The following is a 21962-nucleotide window of genomic DNA, read 5'->3' as shown; positions in this document are numbered from 1 at the left end:
AATAAAATGTAGATCACTGCACAATATTCTTCTCATAACCTGCAGCTATATCAAGAGTTTATTACTAAGTGCAGAAAGCTGTGAATAACTACCAAGATAAATTTAGCCTTCTAACACTGTCTGGTAGGCTGCTGCATTTATTTGGTATTCTTTCTGAGGAAAAAAGAATGTGTATAGTTATTTACTGAAGCAGAAAAAGGGGAAAAAATCTGCCTAGTTGTCTTCAAGTCTGATTGATTGTTGAGGTCTCTGTATTATTGGGACTGCCTTTATGTGTATCTGGCTACAAGGCATCTACCACACATGGAAAAAATTGACCGCTAGGAAGCATAACAAGAATTTCAGTGGAAAAAAAAATCTCAGGCTTGTTGTATCTTTTCACTAGGCCAATCTTGCCTGCTCCTAGAAGCAAGTGACTACACATAGCCCCACTGATTTCAAAAGGCCTCTGAACAGAATCCAAGATCTATCTGTGTTCTTAGCTTGCAAGATCAAGGCAATTTTAAGAAACTTTTTCAAATTTAACACTAAAACAGGCTTCACAGTAAGTTAATCAAATCTAGCATGCAGCATAACTGTGTAGTATCAAAGGTAATTTATTCCAAGCACCAAGCATTGACAAAAATTTTGGGATTTGGTTCTGTATTTCCATCCTAGGGGACTTTAATATAGACAAGTTTAAGTGCTGCCAACAGTTCACAAGAGCCCCATCTTTAAATTCTGACACCCCGCTGGAAAGAAGTTTAGAATGATTTCCTTGTCTCCAATGTAATCTCACTGTCTGTGTGCTAATTGCACCCTTCCAGAGATTACTTATGAAAAGGAAATCTTTTGCCTTAGATCTTTAGAATGGTCCAAAACACATCAAATAACAGGTATGTGCCAATATTTCCAAGGAGAATAAATCCCCTGCTCTCTCCAGCCCCCTCCCCCCCCCCCCCCTCTTTGGACTATAATGCAATGAAAGTGATCTGTATATGTCTCAGGAGGAAAACATGAAAATTTGAACATTCTTAGCAAAAAGCAAGTTAACATAAATCTGTCTCCATCCTTTATTATGATTATGAAAAAGCACTTTCATTGAAACAGGAAACTATATTAATACATTTCATTCTCTCTCACACAGACACACATACATACACACACTTCTGCAAGCAGATTCTATTATAGTACATAGGGTTTATCACACTCAATTAACTAATTAATGAGTATTAGTGCTGCTTTACATAGCCTCAGTGTGACCGTAACTGGAACAATTTATGCAGTTCTTGTCTCCCAATTTTAAAGAGGAATACACAAATGCTTCTTGAAAAGTAGGGCCCATGTGCAAATCCAGAATCTTCCACAAAGGGTGAGAAACTCAGTCCAAATCTGTTCCAGTATGGAGCTTTTTGAATGGCATCATATGCTCTACTTATGCTGTTGCTATTCTACCAACCTAAGCATCCTTTGATTGATAAATACTTTTTACTGAACCATTAGACCTTAGGATTTTTGGTGTCTCAGAAAAGAATGACAATAGAAATACTGCATTTTTTCTGTTTTCTGGAGTTGAAAAGCTATGTCTTTTTGAGGAGTGCTCAAGGATGAGGCTATTGGGGGGGGGGGGGTGGGGGGGACTAAATGAATTCTTTCCACTGGTCTTCAGAGCTGAGGACATGACCTTAGACATTTTTTTGAGTGACAAATCTGAGGAACTGGCTCAGATTGAGGTTTTGGAACAAACTGATAACCTAACAGTAATAAGTCACCAGGACCAGATTGCTTTCATCTAAAAGTTCTGAAGGAATTCAGATGTGCAATTGCTAGTTAGACTTACTAATTATACTTTGTTACCTAGCGTTTAAATTAGCTTCTGTACCAAGTGACTGGAATATAGCTCATGTGACACCAATTTTTACAAAAGATTCCAGAGGTGATCCTGGCAACTGCAGACCAGTAAGTCTAACTTCAGAACAGGGCAAACTGATTGAAACTAAAGTAAAAAACAAAATTGTCAGATATACAGATGAACATGATTTGTTGGGGGAAGAGCCAACATGTTTTTTGTAAAAGGAAATCAGGCCTCACTAATCTACTAGAGTTATTTGGGGGAGGGGGATCAACAGGCATGTGGACAAGGGGAATCCAATGGATAGAGGGTACTTAGATTTCCAGAAAGTCTTTGACAAAGTACCTCACCAAAGGCTCTTCAGTAAAGTAATCTGTCAGGGGTTAGTAACTGATTAAAAGACAGCAAACAAAGGGTAGGAATAAATGGTCAGTTTTCAGAATGAGAGAGGTAACTAGTGGTGTCCTCCAGAGGTCTGTACTGGGACTAATTCTATTCAACATAATCATAAGTGATCTGGAGAAAGGAGTAATCAGTGAGATGGCAAAATTTGCAGATGATTCAAAATTGCTCAAGAAAGTTAAGGCCTGAGCAGACTGTGAAGTGCTTCAAAAAGATCTCACAAAACTTGGTGACTAGGTAACAAAGTGGCTGATGAAATTCAACGCTGATAAATGCAAAGCAGTGCATATTCAAAAACATAATCCCAACTATGCCTATAAAGATTGAACTCTGCTACTTTAAGAATTTTCTCCTCATATCAAAACCACTTAACATCTATAGGGCTTTATAAAGGAAGGTAAGTATTATTCCCCAGTCTACAGATGGGAAAACTGAGCCTAAGAGCAGTAGTGAGGTTACTGAGCAGGACCATGATAGAACAAGCTATGGAGCCCAGGTCTCCTGATTCCAGCTCCCAAGCTCTCCCCATTTGAAGCTCCCAGACTGAACAGTCTTTCTCTATAAAATATCCTTTCCCAGGGCACAAGGAGAGGGTCTCTGTGAATTAATTCATATTTGTACATTGCTTGGAAAATAGAAACCACCAAACTAGGGCTAAGTCATAGGGCTGTAATTGCAGGCTAAAATTGTAAACACTGAGTCAGCAAGTAGTGGAAATAATGTTCTGTGTTCAGAGAGCTTTATACTCCACCCACACATCTTGTCTGATGGCCATGTTTTTGTTTTTGCTGCTAATTAAATCTGTTTTAAAGATACTCATTCCACTATTTTTCTGAAAGGTTTAACCAAGAGGTGGGTGAACCCCCTGAAATGAATCAAACCTAGTAAAAGAGCAAATTGTTTCCCTCTCATCCCACCCCAAGTCCCAGAACTATTAGACTTGGATTAGTTCTCCTCTGAGATATCTTAAATGTAATATTATACCATGTCCTTTTAAATAATGTGAGCACATCTGACATGATTTTCACCCAGCCTGAGTAACTTGAAATACAAAGGAACCAAAATGAAACAAATGCTTGACATAAATAGGACTTATTTTTAGAAGAAAATATGATTGAAATGGAAACCAGCAGCACAGGACTGCAAGGTTCTATCGTTGTCACTTCTCTTTGAATTTAATATTATAGATGAACATTTTAAAATTTCAGCACACACAGTTACACCTTTTTTGTTCAAAACTGGTGTTTAGCCTGTCTGCAGTTAAAGGAACAAGTATATCAGAGTGTCATGAATGTGCCATAGATGTGAGGTATAAAATAGTCTGTTAAAAAACATGGAATTAATTGTTTCTGTATTCCTAATTTAAAGCACTTACAAATAATATTATGATACTGATACATACAACCGTATTAAATGTTATTTAACCCATGCTACCACCCCAACCAAGCTTCTTAAAAGGACTTCAAAGCACATTATACAACATAAAGCAGCTTCATGAAGTGACGACCTGAATATTTTCCTACTTCCCCTATGCTTTCTCTGCACTGCTGGCATCTTTTCCCTGGTGCTAATCAAAGGGAGATATTTTTGGTCCCTCCTTCCATGCTCTGTTAATGATTTCAGTGCTGTATAATGCACCTGTCACACTCCCTGGGAATCTGGTACATCTCTGTGCAAGTGCAAGTTTCAGTGGGAATGTCTGCATTTGAAAGAGTCTTGCCATAATTGATGGTATCAGCACAGCTGGTGTTAAATCACGGTGCCACCCCCAGAAACGTTTAGTTAGATTTCTCTCAAGAAGTAAGAGTGGCAGAACTGGCTACCATTTGTTTATCTAAAATTTAAAGTTCTGATCTTGTAAACCCTCCATAGATAGAACTCCTATTTGACAAGTAAGGCCCGACAAGCCCATGCAAGTTCTATGTGCTGAAATTATATGACTTAATTAGAATTGTGATTTTTTTTTTCTTACTTGGCCTTGCTTGCTAACCTAGATAAAGTAGGAAGATTCAGTATCATCCTTTAGTTTTAAAATGTCATGAAACTTGTTCCCTAAACTTGTCCTGGAAGGAAATATACCAGTCTTCAGCTAGCCAGTTAAATATATGAAGGTTGTATTAGTCAAGGAGCAAGAGATGTTCTACACCATCTGCACTGAACCCATTCTCTTGAAGAAATGCTTTATTCAGAATTAAGACACGTGAGTTTTTCATCAACCCCTGATCATTTAGCACAGAGACAAATCTATTAAGAATGGCTGAGGCTCACTTTCCTACATTTCTGAAGTACAATAGTTAACCCTTTGTGGTTTTTAGCTCTGATTTCCAAAAGCACCACAGAGCATTTAGTATGTTCTCAGTTAAACTACTGATACACTGTGTAACTTTCTGGCTTGGTGGTGTTTACCACAAAAGCCACAGAGAAATAAAACTAGAGGCACATTTTCATATTATTCCAAACCCCAGCACCGGAAAGAGACAATAGGAGTCTCTTACTTTAACACTGGTGCGCGTTCTCACAAGTGTTTTCTAGAGTTCAGTTCAAAATGAATGTCCTTAATGAAAAAAGTTCATCCCCTACATACAGAGTAGAAATGGCTCATGGGATTTCATATGGGGAGAGATGGAGAAAGACCAGACTCTCACTGTGTAAGAAATATGGTCTCAAAGGAAATGCAAAATGATCAGGATGAGTGTTGATCTCTCTTAGCAGAGGAAAAGTCTAAGGCAGGAGTGGGAAAACTTTTTGGGTAGGTGACTGCTGACCCACAGAAAAAAATAGTTGGGCGGTTACACATCACACCTGTGAGAAGCAAAAACAAAAAATCCTCACTGACATGGCCCCCAACTGAGAAAGAAAAACACTCCCCACATTTCCCTCCCCTACCAGAACCTATGGGGGGGTCCAGGCTAATAGATTTTGTGTGCTGCAGCCCCAGGGTGCGGAAGCAGGTGGGGCTGGAGCACCAGACTCCCCACTGCTGGGGGGCTCTGAGCCTTGGAGGCCAGATCCAGGCAAGCCAGAGGCCGCATCCTGCCCCCGGGACTGAGGTTCCCCATCCCTGGTCTAAGGGATCGTCTACGTAGCCAGAGCAGGGTTTAAAGTGGATTAAGTCAAATTAATCTGATTTGAAAAGGTGTACACATGACAACTTCCACATTTATCTTTAACTCAGAAGTCTTATTTCAAATTTACCTAACTTTCCTGCAGAGCAAACTCATCTGGGTCCATTGTGTGCCCACAGCATTGCTGCTTATGGATTTAGCAGTCCTCCAATAGCAGTCCAACTTTGCTTTGCAGGTGACCATCACCGACTCAGCTGTATACTTGCATGCCCTCGTATGCTTTGGGGTCAAGTTGACTAGATGCCCTGTCCCCCGTTTAAAAGCTGGCAAAAGGACCAGATGTTTCCCATTTATTCCTGAAACTGAGTATGCCATTATAACTCCAGAAGCCTTGCAACCTTCCTTGAGTGGCGGTTTGAAGCTGCACTGAGAACTTTGTATCCCATTACCTTCTGGAGAGAATCATCAGTGCAGAACATTTTTAAGCCAGCTTCCATAATAAAGTTCTGTTCACTGACATTCTCTTAGCATGAGGGTTCATGACCAGAATGCCAACTGGTGCTGGATTTTAAAAAATGAACAGCACAGGGTGACCTATACTAAAACCAAGGATGCCAGGAAGAAATCCAGCAGAAGACACATAATTTTTGATGAGCTGGACTTGATTTTTCACAAATACATGTCCCCAGAACCAAGGAATGTTATGGGGTGCTGCCTACTCTCTTCCCCACCATAAACATGGCCAGCTGTCACTGAGAAACTACCAAGAAGAGATCACCCACGAAAGCTAGGATTCCGCTAGGACTCAAGACCCAGATGCTGGCCAAGTAGAAGGACGGCCCAATTCCTGCCATTCAGCAACTCTGAATGAGACTGAGGAGTCTGATTCTAGGGAGGGATTATTAAATTATACTGTCATGCTACCTTTTATGCCAGGTGTCCCTCGCTGCAACCATTGTATACAGATGTAAGCTAGAAGCTTATCTGAGTCTGAGGTACCACTTCCCTTGGCCCATATTGTTCATTTGACTTTCCCATGCATATTTCTAAAACTGGCCTGTCTAATGCTAAAGCCCCAGCTAGTGATTGGTTTTAGGCCCACACCACACAAGGCATATGCCTTTCTACCTATTTTCCTTTCCCCTTGCCTCATCTGTCCAGCCTGGTGAATGCCCCGCCTTGCAACATTGTTCACCAGCTCAAAAGGAGGTAGAATTAGACCTGGACAGTGTATGCACATACAAGAAGTGTACTACATGATAGTATGGTAGCTTTACTGTAGAGATAGCAAAGCTCTTAATGGCTTTTTACAGGCTTACATAGAAAAAGGCTGGTAAAAAGTGAATGCTTCAGGCAATCAGTGCGCAGGACCCTACCTATTCGTCACTCCCCTTTCACCATGTCTGCAAGGGAGATAAAGCCTAAAGGGATATAGAAAGGGTTACTATCCACTCATCCTCAGCTGTCCACCAGCTGTACCTCGAATACCTTTCTATATCAAACTTACTGATTAATCGGGACATTATGTCTCTGGGATCCCACATGTTAGCATTCAATAAGGATAGCTACAGTCTTTCTGAGCACTGTCTAGGTTCCCCTACGTTAGATGAATAATACAATTCTAAGCAGAAGTTTCTAGTAGGATTTTTCCATGCTGCTTGTTTTTTAAAAAAAAATTCCCTCTGCATTTACTTAAATGTGCACTTCACTGCTGGCCCACACTGCAATAGTTGACATAATTAAAATGCCTGAACCAACTGTTACGTAATCAAATCACTGGTATATCCTCAGAAGTGTACCTCCTTGCACTGATCTTCACAATAAATGAAAATGTATGCCACAGTTGATGTGCACTAATTTGTATCATTGTTAAGAAAGTTAATATTTGTAAGAAATTTTTAGTTGAAGAAATTGTGTTATTTATACCAGGTACTAGTTCTCAGAACTACATCTATCAAAAGTCTGAAGTCTTAAGAACCAAAAATTTTAAAGTTATGAGTTTGGAAAAAGTACATGATATTTTCACAGAGTCCTGTTATTCAAAAGTGCATCTGGTGGTTTCCCAGGACTTTTCAGAAGGGAAAAACAAGTCTTGTCTTTTGGCCTGAATTTCTCATGGCCAGAATTTTTTTTTAAATAAGGTTTGTAGTGGAGTAGATCTTGCAACATTAGTTAGAGTTACAGCTGATGTTCCACTGTAAAGCTAATTTCTTCCAGTCTTTTTTTAATTTGTTTCATATTTGTCATTTACATATAAGCTAGGAAGAACCAATTAACATTCAGCACTGAAAGCAATGCTCTCTGTTGAGCAAGTGACCAAGCCCCTTTGACATCTCAAGTGTAGCAGGGAGAAATGTTGATGAGAAATAAATGCTGTCTTAGCAGCAGGTTCTGTTTGCAGGGGTGGCATTTAAGCAGTAGGTATAATGTTTTCCTTAGACCTGTTGTCTACAGAGGCAAACTGTTTGTGCTAGTGGACAGTGCAATACATGTATGTGTTGACTATAGAAAGTGGTGATGCTTTCCTCTAGAATGGAGGGCCACGCTCAGCCCCCAGCAGGGCCACTGATGGGAGGGGGGCAAAGAGGGCAGTTGCTCTGGGGCCTGGCACTTGAAAAGGGTCTGGGGCTCTAGACCTTTAAATCGCTGCCATACCACCGGGAGCTCTGTCCAGGAAGCACTGAGGGCTGGCCCCACCCCTTCCAGGGAACCTCAAGCTGAGCATCTACCACCATGTTGCCTAGGGCCTGGTGACATCTATCCCTGCTCTGGCCCATGGACACCCTCTAGTTCAATATGGTGGTGTGACACACAGAGAATAATGAATACAACAGGGCACAACTCAGGTCCATTATATCTCCTTTATGACTGTGAATGTCTTCTATAGGTTAATCAGCAATGAAGACCATAGCTGTCAAGCAATTCCTATGTATCTTGCAAGGAGGAAGCAAATGCAGGCAGCTGGTATTTATTTTTTGAGGACACTGTTCAAGTAATTCATATTCAATTGACACCACTCAGACTCACAATTGTGGGTAACAGTTGCTGGCATAAAAAAGAGGCTGAGTATTGTGCCCTCTGTTTTTGGGCAAATTGCATTTGTGGTTCTTAGTACTGCAGAACATTTGCTGTCCTATCCTAGAACAATGATTATGGGAAGACTATTAAACGTTAGTACATTTCAATTAGACATAGTTGTGTTTGGTGATGTTAGCAGATGTCTGACTGGTCTGTTTCTCATTTACTCTAGATAATTGATAAAAGCAAACGAGACCCCTCTGAAGAAATTGAGATTCTCTTGAGGTACGGGCAACATCCAAACATCATTACTCTGAAAGATGTGAGTAGTCTATGAGCTCTTTCAACAATTCTCCTTTTGATATCAAGCATACCTGCTCTGTAACTGACAAACTGTTTTAAATTTTCAGTCATTTTAATTTTAAAATGAGAGCCATTTGACTCCCAGAAAAAAAAATGTTCATTGAAAGATTGTTAGACACAAAAATGACAAGATTAGCAAACCACATAGTGAACAAATCCAGTTTGACCAAGTAGTTAAAAGCATACATGAAAGGACCCATAAAGCTAGATACAATAGAAATAAATTTGATTTTTAAAAGACTTTTCATAGTAAAAATCTTTGTGCGCTTTTTAAAATAGATTGTTGAAACCTAGTCATGAAGGTCCTGTAGATAGTTGTTCTTGTTATGACGGGTTCAGTAACTGTTAACAATCCGTCTCTCAATAAAACAGGTACTTGACATTGTCTGTTACTTAGGCAAGTAGGGCTTCCCATGTTTTTTTCTTGGGTGCTAGAAAGTCTGTCTTGCAAGTGAGCAACCAAAAAAGACAAGAAGAAGAGACCTTATTTTAACATTTAATATTAAAGACAATATCTAAGCCCTTGTCTATGCTACAGAACTTCAGCAAAGATACTCCTACCCTCCCTCCCCCACCTCTCAGCTACATTGAAGGCAGCACTAACCAGAGCGCTAGTGACACAATGACTTCTGGTACTGTTGTCTGTCTTCTGTGAGCAGCTTGAATCAACAAGATATACAAATGTTGAAAACTGCCTGAGTCTTCTCAACACTAAGAATCCAACTGGTAGCATCCCTGTTAGAAAATGTTCTTGCTAAAATCCCCTTTATATAGATAATGCCTCACAAATTGCAGTAAAGGGAAAAGGGGAAGCCTGCTTCTGGGTTGTGAAATGCTCTTGAGCGGTTGACATACAGAAAATACACCTCTGAGAGCTCATTTGTGTTGAAGTTCCTGAAGTATTGAATTTACAAAGCTCAGAACCCTTGTTTCCAGTGGAAGATGGGAAGCTGTGAAAAAGTGTGATCACGTAGCCTTCCAAAACTTCAAGTAATAAAATGACATTCTCTGGCTCTCCACTGTTTCCTCCATTCCAAGAATTGGAGAACGTTAAGGGGGACAGACACAGGGTAGTGTGTATTTATCCAAAAACTGCAGAAATTGGGAATGATCTAGTGAGAGACTGGGTGCTCAGGGATTAGTCATGAGCATGGTATAAGAACACAGTAGAGTTCTCTCCAAGCCCAGAATGTTAATGCTTCTAAAATGCTGGCACTTTGCATGTGCGTATCTTACTGACTGTTAGGAGATTGCATATAGATCTTGTTGGGGTTTTCCTGATGCTTCTTCCACTACTTCCCCAAGAACTCAGATTCCAGACACTATGTAATTTCTTCTCACACTGTGACAGGAAGGGGAATGGCAAGTAGTGTCCTTTTACAAATCTAGGGGGCTGGGCTTGAGTCCTTCCCCCCTCCCCTCTAAATGAGGTCTGGAGGGAAGCCTTGGAGTGGGGACAGTCCTGTATCAGTGGGAGAGCGCACCCACAGCTCGACCCTGTAACTTGCCTGCCTGCTGCTCAGTGTGGCAGTCTGTACAAAGCACTAGGACTGCACTGTGCCGTTTCCTCCAACTGAATGACACCTCTTTCTTGCCAGAGTGGCACACTAGCTTACTTTGATCTCTGCCCACCACACACAGTCCCCATAAAGATCTTATCCTAATCCTTAATAGGTGCCTTAGAACTGGAAGCATGAGGATTTGTATCTCCTTCAAAAAAGTTTAGCATTGACAATACTGGATATTCGTGTCCATATAAATGTCCAACCTATCAAAGGGATATGAAGTTAAAATTGCTATATTCTCATTTGGACAAAAACTTTTTTTTTTTTTCGGTACACTGTTGACATGAAAATGTAAACCTACATTGCAGCTGACCCAAACAGCTTATTCACCAGAACAACAGAGCACATTGGCTGTGTCTAGACTGGCAAGTTTTTCCACAAAAGCAGCTGCTTTTGTGGAAAAACTTGCCAGCTGTCTACACTGGCTGCTTGAATTTCCGCAAGACCACTGACAATCTCATGTAAGATTGTCAGTGTTCTTGCGGAAATGCTATGCTGCTCCTGTTCGGGCAACAGCCCTCTTGCACAAATGCTTTTGCGCAAGAGGGCCAGTGTACACAATGCGGTATTGTTTTGCGCAAAAAAGCCTCGATTGCGAAAATGGCAATCGGGGCTTTCTTGCCAAAACCACGTCTAGATTGGCACGGACGCTTTTCCGCAAAAAGTGCTTTTGCGGAAAATCATGCCAGTCTAGACGTAGCTATTCTGTACATCACATCATGTAAAGTAAGTAAGTATTGGCTAAACACGATACAGGTTTTTTGTCTGCTCGTGAGACAAAAGACAAATACTGATATTTAAAAATGCAAGGGCTACCCTGTAGAACTGAAAGAGAGCAAATGATTGGGAGGAAGTTTGGGCTAATATCAGAAAAGATTTCATGCCGCATTTGATGACATTGTTTCTTCAGCTTGGTTTAATATTTTGCAGATTAGACAGCAAATTATGAAACTGGCTTTCTATGCAGATCAAGTTAGGATGAATAATTGCTTCAGAGATGAGAAGTAATTATTAACCCTCTTTGCATGACATTAAAAAAAAGAGCTAATACTGGAAAATTTAATTTTATGCTCCTTGCAGAGGCGGATATAGGGCAGGGCGAATGGGGCAGCCGCCCCGGGCCCCACGCTTCAGAAAGCCCCGTGCATGCGCCGTGGCGCTGCTGCGCATGCGCATGGCATCACTGCGCATGCGCCGTGGCAAAGGGGGGCCCCGCAGAATTATGCTGCCCGGGGCCCCACAAAACGATCATCTGCCCCTGGCTCCTTGTATTTAAAAAAAAATGAACTTTTTACATTGTTTTAAATATAAGAAGCATAAAATCCATTTTTCCTTTTACTTCTGTTTCCTTGTTGTAGTAACACAACAAAATATTGCAGAATGATCATTAATTGCTAGTCTAATGTATCAATGATATGATTGCTTCCCATGCTCTTCTAGGTGTATGATGATGGGAAATATGTGTACCTGGTTATGGAGCTGATGCGAGGAGGAGAACTCTTAGACCGAATCCTTCGACAAAAGTGTTTCTCAGAGCGAGAGGCTAGTGCTGTCCTTTGCACCATTACCAAGACTGTGGACTATCTGCATTCACAAGGAGTAAGTATTATTACCTCTGTTCTCCATATCAACCTTAGTAAAAACTGAAAAGTAGTTTTGATACTGCTTCTCGGGAAATAAATATTAAATGGGAGAGTTTGCCCAAAATGAACATTCAAAAGGTAAAAAAAAAATTGAAAAGGGTTAAATGTTTTAATATTTAATAATTACATTTAAAAGTGAGCGTTTCCAGTTTGTGAAACAGGATCAAAGCACTCCTGCCATTCGAGACCAAAAACTTCATTTATGTAATGCCTTTCACCTCAAGGATTCTAATTTTCAAATCTATGTGGACATTATTTCTTCATACCACAATCATTGTAGAATCTAAAGCAACATTTGGGAAAATATGAGCTCTTCAATAAAAAATCCAAATCAGAGTCAGGGTTTTTATAGTATTAGTCATATAACTTTTGAACTTTGAGCTGCCTACATAGAGCATTTTGAAGTACTTTCCTTTGCCATTTGTCTGGGGAATGCAACATTTTGGACGGACCTGAATATTACCTTTTCCTTATTGCAATCATACCCAGGATGAGTTCATTTTGTACAAAGATGGATAAGTTTGCGTAACAGTTTTGCTTGATCAACATAAATCATATTTATTTGTTCTTGGCTGAAACTCAGCCATTTCTAGTGAAACACAGCACACCAAATCTACACAAAAGATTTTTAGAAAGGAAAACGAAGAAAAATGAAAAATGTCTGTCTTTACTTGAGGCACTCACATTAAGAGCACCCAGAGGAAGAGCTTCACTCTCAAATGACTTCTCGCTTTTCTTTATGTATTGAAGTATTAAAACATTTCAAGAGCTTCCTCTACTTTAAGAGGGATGCATTTTATTTGTTTAGTAATCCCTTCTGCCAACCTACAATATAATCCTCTCCACTGGAATATCTGCCTCCCTCTTGTCTATCAGTAGAGGATGCAATTTGTATTATTTCTGATTTTAACAGAGACGTGCAATTCTGTATCCATGCTCACTTTAAAAAAAAAAGTAGCATTCTTCAAAGGCCAAATCTTTCAAGTCAGGAACTCTTCCCCCCCTTCCTCCAAACACACATACTTGCCACGATCTGGAAACATGTCTAATGGTAACCAAGCCTACAAACTGTATAATGTTATTTATTTTTCATTTGTTTCCCATAAAGGTTGTGCATAGAGATCTGAAGCCCAGTAATATTCTCTACATGGATGAGTCAGGAAACCCAGATTCCATCAGGATCTGTGACTTTGGATTTGCCAAACAGCTGAGAGCAGAGAATGGCCTGCTCATGACACCTTGCTACACAGCCAACTTCGTAGCCCCTGAGGTAGGATTGTGTTTCATAAACATTTTTATAACAAAAAACACGTGCCTGTCCTTGTTCTTCCTTTCTCTCACGGCCTTTTAAAAAAGGAATAAAACAGGAATTAGAAGAGAGATACGCTTCAGATGCCTTGTCCTATCACTCCAGGTTGGTTAGCTTTTCCCTTGTCCCTACTGCCTATAGCCATGTCTAGTGGGGACTTACCTAGCCTGAAGTAATGAGCCAAAGTGGCAACTAAGTATCTCTTTTTCCTCCAGCTGATTCACCTATGAGGTCAGAAGTTGGTTTCCCATTCAGTGTGCCTCATCCAAGCAAATTTAGTCTCAGACAAAGTATATTGAAACCAAGATTAATTAAGAATCTAAAGAAAAAAATTATTGGAATAAAATCCTGGCCCCACTGACGTCAAGGGGAGTTTTGCTAATGGCTTAATTGGTTCTATGAATTCAGGAGTTGAAAAAAAAAAATACAGCCCACAAAACATCTTGGGTCTTGAGTGCATCAAATGGTAATCCAAACAGATAGGATCTGTGTGGTTATGGTGAAGATGACAAAAGGTGTTACAGGTGTAGTGAACTCTCCTTACCTAAGTTTAGTCCATCCTGCTCTTACCCTTTATGTGAAATGATGACTGAATTCCTTCTTTGCCTAATCACATCTCCCATCTGGGACAGTTTTTGGAACTGTGCATGGGGTGAGATACTGAAATCCATGGGGCTACTCTTAGAGGAACATGCTGTTGAATGTGAGGAAGGCCCTTTATCTGTGGTACTGATATGCCCCTGTACCTGAGCACATCCAGTTTTTAAATGTACTGTATCCTTACAACACCACCTCGGTGAAGCAGAGAAATGCCATTATCCTTAGCACTTGCAGATGGGGAACTGAAGCAGAGATAAGTCAACTGACTTTAACAAGGTCACAGAAACTGGATCCCCCTAGTTCCAGGTTATCACTAACCTAAGCGAGTTTTCTTCCTCTTTATTCCCCTAACCTTGTTTTAACCATGGCTCTGGCTTTGATTCCCCTACCTGTTTGGACTGTTTTGGCTGCCCACTGTGACTGAGGACTTGAAACTCATATTGGTCCTTCTATGAAGCATCAACAAGTTTATTTCTTGGATGACTGTTAGTTGTTTGTTACTCTCATGTTTACTTTTACGGGCAGGATCTCTGTGGTCCAGCACTCTCGGGACATGAGCAGTCCTGAACCATGGAGTTTGCCAACCAGGGGAGGTCAAGGCTTCTCCCCCGGCTTTTGGCCCTTCTCCCCGGTTGCAGCCTTGGCCACTGCACTCCCCGCTATACCAAACATGCCCTTGGCCAGGCTTACTCCTGAATCTGACCAGCCGGGACTCTTTGGTCCAGCAGCAATATCAGTGGTCCTGCCAGACAATGGATGTTGCCAAACCAGAGAGTCCTGGATTTCACAGGTTTAACCTATAATATATTCAGAGACTTGAATAAACAACTCTGTTTGTCTACCTTTGCTGGTTACTACCAAATAACAGAAAACAGAATGATTATAGATCATAAAACATATCATTCCACTATCAAATACCATTTCTTCCCTCAGACAGTATGTAAGTCTCAACTTACTTTGTCTCCTAAGTAAGTAAACCTCCAGCCCAAAAAAGTAGCAACTTGGCATTAGTCTAGAACTATAAAGTACGTGGATCATCTTGGTGAAGATAATACTTTTACGAAGTTTTTAAACATTTGGATATATGCCCCTAATTCTCAAAAAGTGACTTGTTTAATTGACATCTCATTGTTACATGATGTAGCTCAATAGGTTAGACACAAAGCCATGTTCCAGGACACACATCACAACCACGACCAATGTATAAAAATGCAGATATCTTATTAACTCTTCCATGATCAAATTAGAGTGGTCAGTTATTTTGTTCCTATGTGGTCTAGTTTTCCACTCTGGAAAGTGGAAATAGCTCTTTAAATATCAGGGGAAAAAATTATATTTAAAGCCCCATGTTTCCGGCTGGTCGCCATTTTAGAAATTGACTAGCCCAAAGTAACTGCCCATGTCTACATGCGGCAGTGAAACGGGATTCCGGAATAAAGTCCCTAAATCGAATTAAGTGGTATTCCTCATGGAATGAGGTTTACCACATAATTCGATTTAGGGGCTTTATTCCGGAATCCCGTTTCGCTGCCGCGTGTAGACATGGACAGTTACTTTAGGCTAGTCAATTTCTAAAATGGCGACCGGCCGGAAACATGCAAATCAAGCTCAGGATATTTAAATCCCAGGCTTGATTTGCAATTCCAGTCGCCCTTACTAGCCTCCCTAGATCGATCTAGGGGGCTAGTGTAGACGTACCCTGAGAGATTAGACTTTAGTTAGCTGAATTCTGATCAGTTATTCTCAAAGAGAGTCAAGCAAGTCCTCTTAATGCAGGAAACATTAAGAATCAGTTGAAACATTGTCATAACTGACAGCTCACATGAAAGCCTTATGTGCTGCTTCTATATTTTCCCTATGATATAATGCTGTCCTTCAACTCAGATTTGTCTTTTACTGTGTCAGTGCAACTCTCTTCTGCAGTCATTTCCTCTAGTGTGCCTGTGAAACTCAATAGGAAGTTAGGAAGGAGATTGAGCGTATGATGCAGGAGGAAGATAGCAGAGGTCTAATGGGAGTTTTGCTTATATAAATCTCTTTATTTTGGAAACCATTTAAATTTTGGTATTAGATGCTAATGGGGCTAGTGCGGCATAAAATATCATAGATAGCAAAAGATGCCTAAGAGGAAGAACCAACATGCCACCTAGTGGGAGCAGTACTCTGTAAAGAATAAATAGCATGGGTCAGTCAGGAATAAAAGCACAGGTACCATGCATTATGGGGCAAGTAAAGTAAGGAGCCTTCATTCTTCAAAATTCAACCAAACTTTGGACAGAATGATTTTTAGCATGCAAGGATATAAGAATTTATTTTTTCTGTTCTTGTATGTGCCCTAGTTCCCACGACAACTAGAAGCAAAAATGTTCAAGTACCAGAGAGCACCTATTTTCACAATATTTTACCCCAATAATGCAAAATCTAAAAGTTAGATGATTTTGGATACACTTCTAGGTGGGTGTCAGAAATCAAGTGAAGTTTACTCATCGCTACAAATTACTTGTAGTATTCTGACGTAAGAAATATAATATATGTATGTTGGAAACCTCATTCTGTTCCTTTGGTGATCTCAGCTCTTACATATGTAACAGGTTCTCTGATTTCCATGGGGACAGACTAGCATACCTTCTCCTGTAAAGAAAGCACTAGCAAAAAAGACTTCTATGGAAGTTGTCAAAAAGAACTAATATCCAATTTCAGTTAAGATGCTTATTATTTATTATAGTTGTGACTAGAAACCCCATTGTCCTAGTCACTGTACAAACATAGGCATTGTCTGTTCTAGGCCTTATCAAAAATGTCCCACACTGCTGTCATCTGAGTTTCACCAGTGGGAGCTGGAGCATACACGAAGCATTAGTGGCTGCTGGCACTTGATTCACTGTGTTGTTGTAGATCTTTTCTGGACATGATGCTTAAAACATCATGCCTGGTAGTTCTAGCTAGCCCTCCCACCATTGTTGCCACTGCCCCAAATTCCCTATTGTATCCCAAACAGTCTGAGTAATAGCACGCCTACTTTTTCCAGATTCCCTACAGCATAAGTTTGCACAAGGGTGGGTTTTGCACCACAAAGTATGCAGATTTTCTGCCTAATTATCAGGTCTGCAGCCTCCAAAATAGATACATTTTTTAAGCGACTGTGGAACCTCTCAGTTTTATTTCACGTAGCTGTAAAAATCAGTGACATGAACTATTAAAATTATTTTGGAAGCTAACACACACCCTAACAGCTGTTCTTATTTTACTAGATGTTAAAATAGTCATAATACAGTAGTCAGCCAGCACAGTCAAAGCAAATATACTTTTAAGCTCTTTAGAATTGTGTCTAATCTATTTGTCCCCACGTCATAACTGTCTTGTGTAAGGTAACTTTTTCCAAAATAGCCGATGCACACTCAGCACATCCGTCAGATGCAGAAAATGTTTTGCCAGGTCATGGATATTTGCTAGTGTACCTAGTCAGGACTTTCTGAAGCCATTTTTTGTCCACAGATTCGAAGGATAGTAGAGACTGTTGTGATTATCTAAACTGACTTCTTGTCAAACACAGACCATAGAACTCCCTGCCCTCCCAAAAAAAAAAAAAAAAAATCCTAGAGGAGATCTTTTAGAAAAAGGTTCAATGTTGATTTTAAAATCAAGAATCCACCATGTAGGTGCATGTAGAAGTTAACTGACGAGACCAGGCTCATCGGTTAACCATGGACAGGTTAACATCCCTACTGTACAGGCAGTCCCCGGGTTACGTACAAGATAGGGACTGTAGGTTTGTTCTTAAGTTGAATCTGTATGTAAGTCGGAACTGGCGTCCAGATTCAGACACTGCTGAAACTGACCGCCAGTTCTGACTTACATACAGAATCAACTTAAGAACCCCAGGCGTCCCCAAGTCAGCTGCTGCTGAAACTGATCAGCAACTGATTCCAGGAAGCCCGGGGCAGAGCAACTCTGCCTGGGGCTTCCTGTAGTCAGCGCTGGTCAGTTTCAGCAGAAGCTGACTTGGGACGCCTGGGGCAGAGCAGCTGGGGTGCTGCTGGGTTGCTCGGTGCTACTGGACCAACCCAGCAGCACCCCATCTGCTCTGCCCCAGGCGTCCTGATTCAGCCGCTGCTGAAACTGACCAGCAGCGGCTGAATCAGGACCTGGGGCAGAGCAGCTGGGGTGCTGCCGGGTTGGTCCAGTAGTGCCCAGAGCGGCGCTGCAGGACCAATCGGCAGCGCCCCAGCTGCTCTGCCCCAGAGTCCAAAACAAAAGCCTGGTCTGCTGGGGGGGGGGAGCATACTAGCTGTGTCCCCCTCCCCCCAGCAGACCAGGGACACGGGGAGCAGAGCCGCAGCGGCAGCGGGGTGCCGCGCCTCTGAGGCTTTGCTCTGGCAAAGCCTCAGAGGCGCAGGGCCCCGCCACGGCTGCGGCTTCAGTCCGGGTGCCTGTGGTCTGCAGACCAGGGGCACCGGAGCAGCTTACGAACGGGGCTCTCTCGCCCCGACCTCCGGGGCGAGAAAGCCCCGTTCGTAAGTGCGGATCCGACATAAGTCGGATCCGCGTAAGTCGGGGACTGCCTGTATACCTTATCCATCATGGAACCCACTTCAAGCCACGGGATCCCACAGCACCCTTTGCATTCTTAGTTTCAGCTCCTATGCTCCAAAATCTGCAGCATAACATTTCTCACTTGTTAGCTCACATACAGTAAAACTATCACAACTTGGTCTAATACAGTGTAATGCCCACTTGTCACATTCCATAAGAGAGCCTAGGAAGTAGCATGTACAGGTAAGGGCACCATTTATGGGAGGCGAGGGTGGCAGTAGCTCCCCCTCCTGAGTTTGGACACTTGGATTTCATACTTGAGGTCTGCTTAAAACCCATGTCCCGACTCCAGAAGCAGTTCTTAAATTCAAGAGGCAGGGAGTTTGTAATAAAAGAGGGAGGCAGGGTGATAAACAACAACAAAAGGCTGGGCATTCAGGTAATTGAAGGATTGTTAGAGTATGAAAACGTTTCTGGGTACTCCACTTAAAAGATGGGGGGAAAGAGTAAGAATGAGTATGGTGCTGCAGGGATCTGCAGTTGGACCACAGGGGTTAAACTTCTCATAAGTGTACTTGAAAAAGGGGTGAACAGTGACTAATCCAAAGCTGACTGCCAAGAGTTACAAAGGGATCTCACAAAACTGGGTGATTGGGAAACACAGGGGGAGTTGGGCTGTTACCACTCAAGAAGAGATCTTGGAACCCTTTTGCATAGTTTCCTGAAAACATCTGTTCAATGTGCAGTGGCAGGTCTAAAAACCCATAAGCTAACAGAATATTGGGAATCATTAAGAAAGGAATAGAAAAGACAAAATACCATATTGCCTCTATACAAAGTCATTGTTTGCCCACATCTTGAATACTGTCTGCAAATCTGGTCATCCCATCTAAAAAGGTACAGAAAGGGCAACAGAAATGATTAGGGCTAGAGAACAGCTTCCATATGAGGAATGATTCAAAAGACTGGGACTTTTCAGCTTGGAAAATAAATGACTAAAAAGTGGGGGGATATGTTAGAAGTCTAGAAAGGCAGAATAAGGAAATGTTATTCATTCCTTCACTAATATAACACAAGATGACAACCCAATTAAATGTATAGGCAGAAGATTTAAAACAAATAAAATAGGCAACTGGGGATGGATCATGATGATTGTCTTTTCTGTTTATTCCTTCTGAAGCACCTGGCATTGGCCACTGTTGCAAAACAGGATACAAGCCTAGAAAGACCAGTGGCCTGACCCAGTATGGCCATTCTGATGCTCTTATATAAATCTGAAATGTATCTGCCTTCTGCTGTAACCCACCAGACCCCACTCTCCTTCCAGAGCTGATACACAGTCCAGGAGTCCTAATGGAGTTGGTGGCTCTCTCCAGAGTTAGGAACAAAGTAAAAATATATATTTAATTTTTAAAGCTAACCAGTGTCCCTTAAGTGACTTGCCACAAGATGTCAGGATATGCTAGTGTTGAACTTAGTGGGTCTAATATTTATTTAATGTTCTTTCTTTTATATGGGAATTTGAGGCAGTGCTCCGGTCAGATAACTGCTAAGCTGTCTGCCAAAAAAGTAGTGCCTTAGTAGCCCCGGGATAGAGATGATGGGGGGGGGGGAGAGTGTGGAGGGCAGATGGGGTGGGTTCTCCCCATTTGGTCCTTGGCTTTTACTGAGGATGCTCAGTAACACTGCTGTAGCCTCTGTCCTCAGTCCATTCTCCTCATGCTCTCCCTCTTTTCTGCCCCCTGCCTATCATGGCATGCACAGGTTGCCCCACCCCCCTAACAAAATTTGAAATGGCACCCATGTACAGGCTGAACCTCTCTAGCCTGCCACCCTCAGGACCAGTACCAAACCAGATAATTTGCTAGACCATGGAAGGTCAATATTGTCTGCAGCATTACCAACGCTTCCACTGCTTACTGGGTTCTTAGAGGACATTGAGGAGTAAATTAGAGCTAAATAATAGCACAGAACACTGAGAGCCAGGACCGGTGGCGGTAAAAGAACTTTATGGGACCTCTAGAAACTTTGCCACACCCATGATAAGTGCTAACTATAATCATGCTGGACCACGGATGCTGCCAGGCCAGAACCTGATTTCCTTTCTCCTTCATGCACTACCTGCTAGACACAAGTTATTTGGTTACTGATATAAAATGAATATTGCTATGTGACCTCAAATTCTAGGGTCACTTTATAACCTTGCTGTAATTTCAGAAGCTTTCACATCCTTATTTTCCAGTGTTCTTATGTAAAAATGCCAGTGATGCGGAGTCATATGTACAAATACTTGATGTGCACAAAGTTAGTAAGAGCGGGTGAACAAACTGGGTATTGGTCTGAAAATGACGTATCAAGTGTTTTATACCTTAGTTGTGCACACAGAACTGGTAACTGCATATGAATTTGTACATTGACCTTTTCAACAGTCAAACCCTTAAAACCCAATTTGTGTAACGCCATTTTACACTGTTCTGGCCACTTAAAGGGATCTCATGTGCCTCATGTAAGCCCCCCTTCATTCTACCAGAGCAACACATAGAATATATAGTTAAATTAGACTGTTTTTTAAATGTCCAGAATCATTTTAACTAAACTCTGTTGAGAAGCTCACATTTGCTTCAATAGTAAATTTAAGAATGTGTTTTGGTCTCGTTATTGCTTTCTTTTGTGATTTTCTTGCATATCATGGGGTAACTATAACTTGAGTTAATGTTCAAAGTATTTATATATTTTCTCTGTGTGAGAGAGAATAATTGCTTGTATTGTTCCCTTTAAAAAAATCTGCCTCCCTCACCACACACACTTCCCAGTTTCTCCATCTTATTTGGCTTCTTTAGAGTTGCTTGTCTAGGACCAGCTAAATAGATTATTATTTTCAACAAAATGGTAAATGTAGCCCCTTGTAATCATACAGTTGCCCACACAAACAATTGCTGACTGTTTTGCTTCCTGAGGCAACTTCCTGTTCTACCTGTAAGTTAGAGCAAACCTTGTAAAACGTGAAAGCACTGCTATAACAGCCACATTTTCCTGAAGTTCAGAATCCACGAGCATGAATTAACCTTGTCTCTTGATTTCCTTATGTAGGTCTTGAAACGACAAGGTTATGATGCTGCTTGTGACATCTGGAGCTTAGGGATCCTGCTGTACACCATGTTGGCAGGGTAAGTATGCAACTATAAATATCAATGGTCTCTGGTGGAGATAGTTCAACACTGATTAAAGCCATGAACAAGTTATGGATAAACACAAATTACATTGTGTTTTGAGAAATTATACCAATTGAAATTTTGATCCTATGTGTCTGGTGTAGGAGTAGTCTGTTAAGAGCCAGGTCCTGTTCACCTTATTCATTTCATTACATTTCAGTTTTAAGGTGTGTTCTTTCTATTCAGGTTTTTGTATTGTGCACATCACCATAGTACTTAGTGCCTGTGAAAAGAGGATTTTTCAGATGCAGTTTGAAAGATAGATGGAGGCACAATAGGAAGTTTTCTTCTGATGGCAAGATTTGCAAAGGTGGCAGCTCTCGTACCAGCAATAAGATTGCAGAAAGGAACAGCTGGGTCGAGGGAACAGAGGTACAGATGTGGTGGTGAAGATTAAAGACTGTCGTAAGACAGCTCAGAG

The 21962-nt window shown here is 41.3% G+C and overlaps 1 protein-coding gene and 2 long non-coding RNA genes across 5 annotated transcripts in view; 1 reads left to right on the top strand and 2 right to left on the bottom strand.

Moving 5' to 3' along the window:
- Positions 1-21962, bottom strand: part of LOC142827948 (uncharacterized) — a 75852-nt gene that overhangs the window by 36656 nt on the left and 17234 nt on the right. The window lies entirely within an intron of this gene.
- The window catches only part of RPS6KA2 (ribosomal protein S6 kinase A2), a 337677-nt gene that overhangs the window by 307926 nt on the left and 7789 nt on the right, over positions 1-21962 (top strand). For both annotated transcript variants that reach the window (XM_075924624.1, XM_006134512.4), the window contains 4 exons: positions 8549-8638; positions 11685-11843; positions 12996-13157; positions 21420-21496. In XM_075924624.1, the coding sequence (XP_075780739.1) occupies positions 8549-8638; positions 11685-11843; positions 12996-13157; positions 21420-21496 (488 nt within the window). The remainder of the gene's footprint in view (positions 1-8548; positions 8639-11684; positions 11844-12995; positions 13158-21419; positions 21497-21962) is intronic.
- Positions 8992-21962, bottom strand: part of LOC142827947 (uncharacterized) — a 28643-nt gene continuing 15672 nt past the window's right edge. The window contains exons 2-3 of one of the 2 annotated variants that reach the window (XR_012902765.1): positions 11712-11828; positions 8992-9119 (exon numbers count right to left, since the gene is read on the bottom strand). This is a non-coding gene — a long non-coding RNA (uncharacterized LOC142827947). Of the gene's footprint in view, positions 9124-11711; positions 11829-21962 lie in introns of both variants that reach the window. The other variant, XR_012902764.1, reaches the window with a different exon arrangement.

Source organism: Pelodiscus sinensis, chromosome 3, assembly GCF_049634645.1.
Source record: "Pelodiscus sinensis isolate JC-2024 chromosome 3, ASM4963464v1, whole genome shotgun sequence".
NCBI classification, from domain to species: Eukaryota; Metazoa; Chordata; order Testudines; family Trionychidae; genus Pelodiscus; species Pelodiscus sinensis.
This window is presented reverse-complemented; position numbering and strand designations above follow the sequence as displayed.